Source organism: Rhinichthys klamathensis, unplaced genomic scaffold (assembly GCF_029890125.1).
Source record: "Rhinichthys klamathensis goyatoka isolate OS25496 unplaced genomic scaffold, OSU_Roscu_1.1 h1tg000229l_1, whole genome shotgun sequence".
NCBI lineage: Eukaryota > Metazoa > Chordata > Actinopteri > Cypriniformes > Leuciscidae > Rhinichthys > Rhinichthys klamathensis.
The window spans coordinates 1,948,308-1,960,718 of NW_026606753.1; the positions used below are offsets into that span (position 1 = coordinate 1,948,308).

A 12,411-nucleotide genomic window follows, 5' to 3' on the forward strand; every position below is an offset into this window, starting at 1 on the left:
TTTACTTGTTTGCCCCATTATCATCTGAATCTGTCTATCATGTCCCAAATTCTCTGTTCCAGCCCAACCCCACTCTGCTGTTTTAGATGCCGTTTTATGTTTGGGTGATATTTGTCAGGCCCTTCAAGCTCCTTCCCAGTTCCCAACCATTTCTGCCGCCCAATCATCGCTTTCTCCCATCAGCCCCTCTGTTCCACCTCAGCCTCCTCTCAGTGGCGTGGTTTCACGGCTGGACTGCTGGGAGTCATCTCATCCTGGGCGTGGGGAGCCCGCGGCTCCGCCTCCAGCCTCTGTGTGCTCTAATCCACCTCGACCCGACGCCCTGACTCCCACACCTGCGCTCCTTCCACCCTCGATGTCTGCAGTGACCATCGGACATTCAGCCTCGCTGGGCTCCCTCGGCACATTGGCTCCACCTGGGTCGGACTGCGCACCACCTTCGCCACGGACTTGCGGGCCATTCGCTGCCCTCTAGCCCTCCACCCCTTCAGCTGAGGCTTGCTCCACCCTCCCTCAGGCTCCACCTCCACCCATGGTCGCTCCTGCTCAACCTCAGCCCTCCGGATCCCTGCTTCCACCTCGGGGGGTTATCGTTGTGGCTCCATCGCGGTCGCCTAGGTCATCAGTGTCCTGTCACTCCATCTGCTCTCCGGCTACACGGTGGGCTCCACCTCCTACGTTGTCATCGCCTCCTGTCGTCACCATGATACCATCCGGCTGTCTTCCCCCATGGCTCCTCCCTCCAGCTACGCCGCCGTGGAGCGCAGCCCTGGTTGTGCACTGGGGTATCATCTACCTGCCCCTGCTCAAGGCCATCCGATGGGTCCTTCCACCGTCATCACCACCCTGGACTCTTCTGTACTGCCTCCTCCCGGTCAGCCGTCCACCTCCAGAACCACCTCCTGTATCCTCTGCCTGTTTCACCATCTCCTCATCCTCCACGCCTCCTTCTCTCTATGGCCTTTCGGGAGGGGGCGTTCTGTCACGGTTCTGTTAGTTTGGACTTTTTGTGTTTCAGCACCTTCTGCCTGAGTTAGTCGTTTGTTGTCTTGGTCACCCATTATGTTCAGCTGTGCACTCATTATCTACCTCGTTATCACGCGCTTAAGTTCAATTCTGTTTGTGTTCATTGTTGGGTATTGTCTACGTTACGTGTGTCTGAGTAGTTCTCTCTCTGTTTTGGATTTATGACTGTGGATTAATTAAATAGACTTTCCTCTTCATCATCTTGTTCGTGTCGATCATCTACACAGCATATTCATTATCATAGACTTTTAGTTTAATTTGTTTTCATTTCATAGAGAGAGAGAGGGACTACTTTATGGTTTTAAAAAACTACGTAAAGATCATTCAATAATTCTTCCTTTATTTAACCTTTTTATTGTCGCATAAAACTTTGTCAAACTCCCACAAACTGTATGATTATAAATTTAGAACATACTGACATACTCAACCCTGCCATATGTATTGAAAGCAGTATTGCAGTTATCCTATTGTTTGGCAGTTGAGACCTTGATACAGCTGGACTAAACAAAGCCCTCAGAGATTAAGGGATCTGCCCCCCTCTCCAACTCAGAAACTCAGAAATTCTGGCCCTTAATTTGACTTGAAGAGAGGGTTAATCAGCTAATCTAAACGTTAACCTCAATTGACTGTCTACTGTTCAACTATTAAAGTGGAAGGCTAAACGTTTGTGTGTGTGCATGTGTGTGAACCAAAGCCTAATCACAAATCACTTTAATAAATCAAGAATGGAGTGTTTAAAATGAGTGATTCAATACTCATTATGCTTCATTTTATGATTCAAACTGCTCGACTCTTACTGCAAAACCAAATAACAGCTAATTGGCCCTATTACTACACAAGAGGTTATTAATGCTATTAATGCTCTAAAGAATGGTAAACCACCTGGGCCAGATGGGTTTTGCGGAGAGTTCTTTAAGGAGTTTCAAGAGTTGCTTGTAGACCCATTGCTTAATATGTTTAATTATTCGTTTGAGGTTAAATAATTACCAAAGACCCTTAGAGAAGCTAATATCTCTCTTATATTAAAGAAAGGAAAAAGTCCTGATTTATGTTCTTCTTACAGGCCAATTGCATTAATGAATGTGGACTGGAAATTGCTTTCCAAAATTTTACCATTGCACCTTGAAAAATTCTGCCTACAATAATTGGGATTGACCAAACAGGATTAATACCAGGTTAGGAATTCACCTGATAATATTAGACACCTTTTAAATGTTATTTATGCATTTAAAGGGAAATCCATAGATGGGCTAGTGCTGTCTTTGGATGCGGAGAAGGCGTTTGACCATATTGAGTGGTTCTATCTTTTCTTTGTTTTGGAAAATTTTGGTTTAGGTGAAAATTGTGTGCAATGGATCAGAGTGCTGTATACAGACCCAACGGATAAAGTCATAGTCACACACTCTGAAAGCACTCTTCTACCTCACATTCCATGACGTTGCTTCAACTTTGCTTTTCAACCCGGAAGAAATTGCATAATTGAAAACCGCTCTGAAAATTGCTCAGAAAACCGCAAAAATAACCAATTTCTACTTGTTGGTAAAATTTATGAGTGCTTTTAGTGTTTTCAGTGATGTGCAGCCTGTTCATATCTGGTCACAATTTAGAAAAATTATGTTTTGGGGTTTCATGACCCTTTAAGAATGTGTGATTAACCCTATACCATAGCCAACTACTGCGCATGAGATGTTCACTAAAAAACATTTGATTGTAGACTAAGAGAGCCAAAAGAAACAAAGCACAGCAAATCTTATTATCTACTCTAACAACCCTGTCAACTAGACTGATATTTAACCCTCTGATCAGCTAATCCCTGACCCGCAAGCTGGATTAGTCATTGGGGTAACAATGTCTGGAATACTAGGTTACTAGTGGAAAGGAAAGGTGTAAAAAAGGGTGGACGACGTGTTTTGAAACCTTGAACTGCAATTTGCGATTTGGTGTTATAGAGCTTTTTTTCTTCTTCTCCATTCTGCCACCTGATGGAGTTTTGGTTCCTTGCCACTGTCGCTTTTTTAGACCTTTGTTGCCATTGGCTTGGCTTGCTTAGTTGGGGACATTAAATTTAACATTTAATTTAATATTCAACAATAATATTGATCTGCCTGCATTGACACTATTATACAAGAACTGAACTGAGCTGGACGATGACATCACGGTTTACTCCAGAGCGGCTATATATATATATATAAATGAACTAAATTAATAATTTTTTTAAAAATAAAAATGAAACATCACTGAACTTACTGGACTGTGACGCTATTTTCTTCTGGAAACAAACCTTTTTGCATTATTTTCCTGTTTTCCTGAAACAATCTGTATTGTAAAAAGCGCTATATAAATAAATGTGACTTGACTTGACTTGAAACTGGATTTCATATTTATTATTGATTATTGATACTGGAAAAAAAGTTTTCAACAAATAATAAATAATTTCAAGTGATCAACACCCATTTCTTGAAATAAATTACACACGGTTCAATACTTTGTCTATTTTCTCTAATCTACTTGTACAGAACAAAATACTGTATGTTAACACTTTACAATAAGCTGGTATTTGTTAACATTAGTTAAAGTCCCACTGTGGTGAAATCAAGTTTTTAATGTTGTTTATATGTCTATGTGGTATTTTTATTATTAAGAAAAACCATGTGCAAATTCATGTCAACACCATTGCTGAGTATTTTCTCTTTAAAACGGCAGTGAACCAAAGAAACACGGTTTTGAAATTGCCGGTGTTTCTTACATCACAAACTACCTTGTAACCAATCATGTCAACATGCAGGCGGGTTTTAGCATATCATTAACAATAATAAGTTATCTCAGTATATTTTTCTGTTAATATGAAAAATCAGGTACATATAGCAATATAGTGGGCGAATTATGTGATGTATATTACAATGTCATTATGAATTATTTGCTTTTGTCCACTGACATTCTAAGTTGTTCAAAGTGTTTCTAAGGATACTGATTTTAAGCAGTCGATAGAAAGCAGTCGTATTCTGAGATGGTGAATGGGATCAAGGTTTGTGTAACATTATAGCAGCACATTATTCAGTCCCTCCAGGATTTCACGATTTTTTTGTGTGATTTTTGCGATCAAAATGACTGATTTTGTGGTGGTAATTTCCAGAATTTTGTGAAAAAATTTGTGATTTTTATATTTTATAATTAGGACATCACATTTACCATAATAGTATTATGTCAGATGCACAATAGTCATACATGACACAAATGACAAACAAATTGCATAAAGCTTGTTTATTTGGTCTAATCAAATTCTTTTTTTTAAATTGTGCTGTAGCCTATTGTTGTTGCTTGCTTGAATAACATTAACAACACTGACAACAGCAGGTAAATTAGGTTACTGTCACTTTAAGACCTACTACAGTAATGACAAACGTCCCAATCAGTTATTACTGATTGTTTTACGTAAATACTTGCCAAGATTCATATTTTGAAGTAATTGTAGCTATGTGTATTTGTTCAAGCGCTATAAAGAGAATTCAATATTCTAACTAGGACGACAGGCGGTGACACGCAGTCAGTCAGTCAGTCAGTCACACACACACACGCTTGCAGTCAGAGACAGACTGTCACTCGACTGGCTGAAATTAGTTCTCTTTCACGGTATGCTGCGCTTTTAAGAATTCTTTGTAGTACCATCGAGCATTATCATACTTTTTGTTATGTCATTCAATCATGTTAAATGCGTTAATGAGTTTGCCGTATCCCAATGAAAACATGGGCGGTTATGTGAGAGGGCAGGAGAGAAGCATTTTCTTTCGCCATGTTTCTGACAGACCGCTCACAGACATCACGCGTGCGCAACATCTGTATCCACGTAAAAATGCATTGAAACTTTAACTAGATACATTTCAATTGGGTGATTATAATTTAATGTTTTATGAGGTCATGTTTTGAATTTTTGTGATTATTTTGCGGTTAAATTAGGAATTATGCAGGATCGCAAAAAAATGCGACATTTTGTTGATTTTGCGTTGTATTCAGCGATCGCAGAATCGCGAAAAACTGGAGGGACTGATTATTAGCTGTTTGATACCGTAGTCAAGCAAAAGGCTGATCATATTAGTTACCGTTATGTGTCCGAAATTGTAGAGAGCGATGCATAAAAAGCATTACCATTTTGATACATCGACTTGTATACGACCCTGTATAGTTCACTCTTCCACTTCTTCTGAATCAGTTTCTGATTCAAACATATATGGCTGAATTAAACCAGTATTTCCACTTGCCATTGTGCAGCAAGGGTGTAGAGTTACATTCAAGTTATTTTAAGGCATGAAGAATTTTTTTTACAGGAAAAAAGACATCATTTTGGTGATCAAAGATGAGTTTTAAAGCTGCAGTAGGGAGTTTTGAGAAAACGTTAACTTAGCCTGACAACTTACAGGTCCCACCCCCTTGCTCTCTGCTGCGCTACAGCCCTCCCTCCACAGCTCGTCCTCCACAGCGGAGCCTGTCGTCAACGCGCAGCGGCTAGTAAACAGGGCCACCGATGACGGCGGATAAAAAGTTATATGCCACATTCACTAATAGGGACTAAACGTCAATAATATGTTTTACATTGACTATGGCCTGCCCATACTTTGACTACAAACTTGGTCCTCAAATCATTATGTATTTTCCAATAGCCTACATGTAACTTTATAACGTTGCACTCTTTCTATAAGTAATAAATAGCTAGTAAGATAACGTTAATATAACGGTAACTAACGTTACAGTATGTAAGTAATTATTCTAGCCATATATAATGCTAGATAAGGTGTGCTAGTACATTATTTCAGCAACATGACAAGCCAGTGAATTAGCAGGTTTCAATTGTTGCTTAGCAGAGTGCGTGACATTTTATCTACATGTTATGCGGCTAGAGTTTTGACACCGAGTCAATGGGCTCTGTGTAATTCTTTCTTTTTCGCTTGTTTATCGTCATCGGTCTTTTTCCTTTTACCTCTTTGTTTTATGAGCGGTGTCACTCGAGAATTGGCAGTTTAGGTTGTTTCTCCGTCATAAGCACAGCTGCAGCACGCCGGCAATCTTGAGTTTGAACGACGGCTCGCGCTCCGGCGCTCGCGCTGTGCAAGAGAGGGGTGTGATCAGCGCGTACACGAGCGTGACTGACAGTGCTAAGACACTCCTCCTGGCTCTGATTGGTTGTTTCTGACCGGGAGCGTGTATTTCTTGCAAATGGCAATAGGACCACTGGGAGGAGCCAGAGGAGCTTGATTTTTACACAGATTATCTGTCTCATATTCTACTGTCAGGATATAATGACAGTTTTAGCAAATACATGTTTTCAAAAGTTACCTACAGGAGCTTTAAGGCATAAAATTATTGACTAGTGGGACTTTAATTGTCACGTGTAACCTGTTTTACTTTCGGTTTCTCTGTGTTCTGTTCCTGTTTTACCTGCCTGAGTTCCTAGTTAGATACCTTGGTTATTAATTAGCTCTATACCTCTTCTGTTTTATCCTTGATTACGTTCCCTGTGTAATAATACCCTCAGTTCTGTTTGATCAGTTATTGTCTATGCGTAATGTGTTGTTTACTCCTGTGTTCATCAAAAGATCTCATGCATTTATAATTAAATACTGTAGTATTCCTTGTTCGTGCGTGTTGCTTACTAACTCGTTACATTAATGTATTTGTTAATGTTAACATTAACTAACAATTAACAAGGCCTGTATAAAGCATTAGTTCATCTTTTTTTAATGTTAACTTGTACCGGTATATACATTTCTTAACATTAATAGCTTAAATTGCTAACATTAGTTAACCCTTGTGTTATGTTGCGGGTCAATTTGACCCGTTTCGGTTTTCAAGTTGTTGGAAATACTGGTTAACTTTTGTTTTGTTTCTTGATATTTTGTGACTTTTTCTCATTTATCATGATGAACATGCATGCAAAGTTTCAACATGCTGATGTGTTTTGACATATACAAACAAAATTACTGTTACGTTTGTGATGTTCGCGGGTCAATTTGACCCTCATAGACAGCCATTCAAAAGCAACTGTACAGACACAAAATAAAAACATTTATTTTCTGTATGTCAGGGCACTTCAACTCCAGTTCTAACGTGCAAGTGCATCTAAAAGTGATCTAACCCTAACCAAACACACTTGAAAAAGCTAAAATTACAGTGTTCAGAATTATTTGCAAATTACAGATGAAAATCTTTGTCAGACACAGATAGTAAAATAAGCTCTCATTTCAATATTCAAAATATCTAAAATACCTAGCTTTTAACCAAAACTTTTATGTAGGATTTTCAAAGGTAGCTTCACAGAGCCAATAAATAAATAAAAAACATGTATTTGATGTATGTTTTTGTTATGTTTGGTTTCTCACTTCCCAGTGAGTGAATAATGAAACTAGGAAAATAGGTCTTAGGAAACTAGGGAAAGTTAACTTAGGAAAATGAAAAAATTTCATTATACAGCTATTTTTTTTGTTCAGTTACGATGTTCAAAGCATAAAATGTTAAAAAAAAGTAAAAAAAAATTTTTTTTTAAATATATGCAAAAAAAAAATCAGTATACTGTTTATTTTCCAATTTTGTCAAAACAAAACTGTTTTAAAAAAATTTTAAAAACAATTTCATAAATCATATTTTCAGATATAATGTTTTTGTAATGTTTGACAAATGTTGATATTAAATGTTTACAGTTTGTATCTAAATCTTTGTTGTTTTTCATAGTGTGATTTTTGAGGAATTGTATTGAATCCAATTAGAGTCAATTTGACCCGTCCATAAGGGGTGTACACAGAAATCGAACAGAACACAAGGGTTAATGCATTAGTTTTCACAAACTAATAATAAACTAGATTTGTTTACAGCATTAGTTAATGTTTAATCTGATAATGTTAAATTGCATTAGTTAATGTGAACTAACATGAAATAACACCTCTTTAAAACATAATAACATAACTTAATATATGTTTTATACATTTACATTTCATTTTCAGGGTATATGCTCTGCTTCAACATAACTTAAAGCCTTAGTTAACTTGGACTAACAATGAACAGCACTTAACAATCAAAAGCAATTAAGTTTTTATGAATCTCATTGTAAAGTGGAAACTATTTCAACATCAGTTAATGTGTTTCTGATGTTTGGGCTCTTTACTAACATTATTTATCAGGAAAAGAGCATTTATTAAGGTATTGCTGGACCTTACTGAAATCTGTACACAGATGTTGTTCTTTGTTAGTTCATGTTGACTAATGAATTAACTAATGTTAACAAAATCAGCTATTAATTTTAAAAGATACATTAGTATATGTACAAGTTAACATTAACAAAAATTATATAATGCTGTATACAGGTGTTGCTCAGTTGTTAATGTTAACTAAACTGTTAACTAATGTTTACAAATACAAACTTATTATAAAGTTTTACCAAATAGGTTTCATCTTCAACTACATCTACATCACACTGTCCAGTTTCAAACAGGGAACATTGTGACAGCCATAACATTTCAGAGAAAAGCACAGAAAACTCACTGGCAGGGGTAACAGCCTGAACCAAACCAACGGTGGAGCCCATGGGTGCATCCTCAGGGATGGAGAAGGTGTAGTGGGCTTTCTGGAAAAGGGCAGGGGGCTGGTCACTCTGCAAGATGTTCACGGTGATGTTAGCAGGATGAACGGCAGACATACCTCCTCCATCCTGAGCAGAGACAGACAGCTTCACGCTGCTACTGCGCAGCTGGGAAAGTGAAGAACTCAGGTAAACAGAACCTGAAGAACACACAAAACCTACATTAACATCTTAGAGGACGCAATCATAAGGTCTTGGCTATTATTGCAGAGAAAAGAAAGTTTATATTTGCCTATACGTAGATTACAGACTTAAATTTAAGGGAACTGAAGTAAAAAAAACGGTAACACTTTAGAATACTATTCCTACATTAATGAATAACTACACAGGAACAAATGAGTAATGCACTATTAACATTCTAGTAAGTAGGGTTAATGCCCGACGAGGTGTCCATTGTCAGGTATTAATGGACAACCGCGAGGCGTGAACCGTCCGTCGCGCAGCGGAGGTGACTTCAGTCAATATTAAGTAGTTATCAAGCTTTTCACTTTAGAATACTGATCCAAATTATTAGTAGTTCCTTTAGAAGGATGTAGTAACACTCGAGTCATTACTAATGGGTTACCATTACCTTATATTATACATTATGCATTATTAATATTAATTATGAACCTGTATATAGTAGTTCTTAGTAGTCTTCAGTGAGGTATGAAAAATAGTAGTAATAATTATTATTATTAGCTAATAGTGATTTTGACTGAGCCCTGTTACTTACTAATTCGTTAATCAGAGTTTCTTGTTAGTTAATAGTAGTTACTAGAATGTTAATAGTGCGTTACTCATTTGTTCCTGTGTAGTTATTAATTAATGAAGGAACAGTATTCTTAAGTGTTACCGAAAAACCTTAGTGATTAATTCTATGAAATACTATGTTAAGGTTGATTAACACCGTAAAGTAAATTCTTTGACTGATAGATAATTAAGAATCTCGTTGAACAAGGTCATGATGATTTAATTGTACCCTATCTCAGTCTCTCTTCTTTTAATAAACTAAACAAACTTTAAATCCATCCATCACTGATGGTGATATGGTGGATATGTCCATGGCTAGTTCAACTTTTGACAGATGGTTGGGGTCCTGCTAGATTCTGTCACCTTGATCTAACTTAAAATCCTTAGCATCTGTTGATTTAAACCAGGGTGGGTAACCTTAGGCATGCATGCCCCCACTGGCACACAGAAGGGTAATCATAGGCACGCAAGCAAGAGCAAGAAAGATTAATTTGTGAGCATTTTATTTAGCTGTTTGTTTTTGAAGTTCATATAGCACCTGCATGCTTTACTAATCAACAGTTTTGTTTAATAATCGAAAGGTAAACACTAAAATACTTTTGTCATAGTGAATCTGCATTCAGAAAATACACTTGATTTAAACAAGTCTTTGTGTATCCAATATACATTTAATGCCTCACAAACTTTGGTGAATCCAAAGGGATCTTCCAAAGAGCCCTATGCTATATTGTTTTAGTGGCTATGTCATATTCACTGCATTCTTTCTGAGAAAATATAATTCCCAGTGCGCAGAAAGGTATGCACGTGACATTTACTGTCTTTAAATTAAGTAGTGAGGTACAGTATATACTGTAAATATATATGGTAACACTTTACAATAAGGTACATTAGTTCCCTTTCGAGGGAACCTGCGCTGCATCGACGACGCCTTGGGAACGCCTCCGTTTGATTACGTCTGAAGCACGAATGTCAACTAGTCCAATGGAAAGAATGAGCTTCATGGGCGTGTGACATCATGACCAGGAAAGGATAAAAGCACATCAGATGCAACGGGCGCTAGCTTTTGCGCCTCAGCAAAGCGCTCTGTGTCAAACTGTCTGTATATTTATTGTTGTCTGTCACATCTATCTATATTATGGCGAAACAACTATTCAAGTCGTGTGCTTCTCCCTGCCCTCGTTTCCTTACGGGTGGGGATACACATGAACTTTGTGTAGTTTGTTTGGGAGTGGAGCATGCTATGTCAGCCTTCGAGGGGGCTGACTGTCAGCATTATGAGCGTCTCCCGCTCCGCATGCTGCGCTCCCGCCTGTCCATGTTTGATGAGAGTGGTCAGGCTCGCGAACCTCAGGGTGCAGGACCCGCTGCTCCCGAGGCAGCATGGAGAACGCATTCCTGGGGTTCGCAAATGGATCTCACGGCGGGTCGGAGACGGGCTCTGCCTTATCTCCTCCCTTACCCGAGGAATCCATTGCTCTCTTGCCGGTGTCGGAAGCCCGCCCTGCACTTCTTCCGCCCGGGGAGAGAGCCCAATGCTTCAGTGCTTTAGCTCAGAGGAGTTAGATGTACTGAGCATTGGTAAATGTGACACAATCATAAATAGGGAAGAGGATTTGCCATATCTTTCCCCTGCATATGAGGAGCTTTGTGTAGGTGATAACTTGTGCTGTAGATAAATTACATATTGATTGGCTAGAGAAAAGGTGCTCGTCCTAAAAGCAAGTTTTTAACATAAACAGAGTTTTTAACATCTAATTTATCATCTCCATCACGGGCCCTTCCATTTTTTTCCGATCTACATAGTGAGCTATGTAGATTGTGGAATAAACCATATTCTTCACATCTCTTCAGTCCCCAGGTCCACATATATTCAGATATAAGGGGACTGAAGGAATATGGTTATGGGTCCATGCCCCCAGCGGAACAGACGCTCGCGAGCTATCTGTCTCCCGGGTCAGCATCGTCCCTGAAGGCCCCCGTATTGCCCACTAAATCTTTAAAAACAACATCTAATTTAGTGGGCAAAGCTTATACGGCAGCAGGTCAAGCTGGAGCCTGTCTTTACACTATGGCAGTGCTTCAAGCCAGGCAGACCTGTTGGGGGATCTGGATAAGAGTGAGGGAAATTCAAGAACTTCGTCTGGCCACAGATCTTTCTCTCAGGGCTACGAAGGAGACCGCTCGTTCCATTGGGCGGTCTATGGCAGCCCTCGTAGCTACCGAGAGACACCTATGGCTAAACCTAGCAGGAATAAAAGAAAAATATCAAGCGTTTCTGTTAGATGCCCCTATTTCTCCTTCTGGTCTTTTTGGCGACTAAGTGAACACAGTCGTTGAAAGGTTTCAAGAAATAAAGAAACAATCAAAGGCTTTTAAGAGATTTCTCCCTCGCCGAGTCCAGCCCCCTGGGGATGCTGGGCGTGAGTATGCGAGGTCTTGGCTCAGCGTCAACTCGACATTGCGTCAGACTCGCGCCCTCTGAGGGGGGTTCAAAAACTGTCAATTCGGTTGTTTCCTGCCAGGATGCTTTAGGTCACCGAAGTGACTGTTACAATAACACCAGAGGCCAGTCTCGAGAGACTGGTAAATTTTCTGACAGAGTGGAAGAATCTGCAGAATATATCTCCATGGGTCCCTCAGATAATAGAGAATGGTTACAGAATCCAGTTTGGTTCTCCTCCACCTCGTTACAACGGGGTGTTACTCAGGTTAGTACACCCAGAGCAGGCTCTGATAATGGAGCAAGAAGTAGAGTCTCTATTAGCGAAGGGAGCTATAGACGAATCCGGCGAAACTACCGGAAGTAAGCGGGCGCCATAACTGAGCTGTTGCTGGGTAGCGTTCCGCCATTGCCTCCTATCGTTTTAGTTGCAACTTGCGTCCACTGGAATAAACAGCCCGCGATTTACGACTGTCACTAACGTTACAACTTTTATAATGTCGAGTGGGAAAACATGTTCCGTTTTAAATTGTTTCAATGGCGGCAGTAAAGGGCGCATTGGGGCAGTAACGTTAGTAACATTACTGTT

The 12,411-nt window shown here is 39.3% G+C and overlaps 1 protein-coding gene across 1 annotated transcript in view; it reads right to left on the reverse strand.

Annotated features, from left to right (window-relative positions):
* The window catches only part of dchs2 (dachsous cadherin-related 2), a 70,843-nt gene that overhangs the window by 39,463 nt on the left and 18,969 nt on the right, over positions 1-12,411 (reverse strand). The window contains exon 4 of the mRNA XM_056265103.1: positions 8,554-8,790. Within this exon, the coding sequence (XP_056121078.1) occupies positions 8,554-8,790 (237 nt within the window). The remainder of the gene's footprint in view (positions 1-8,553; positions 8,791-12,411) is intronic.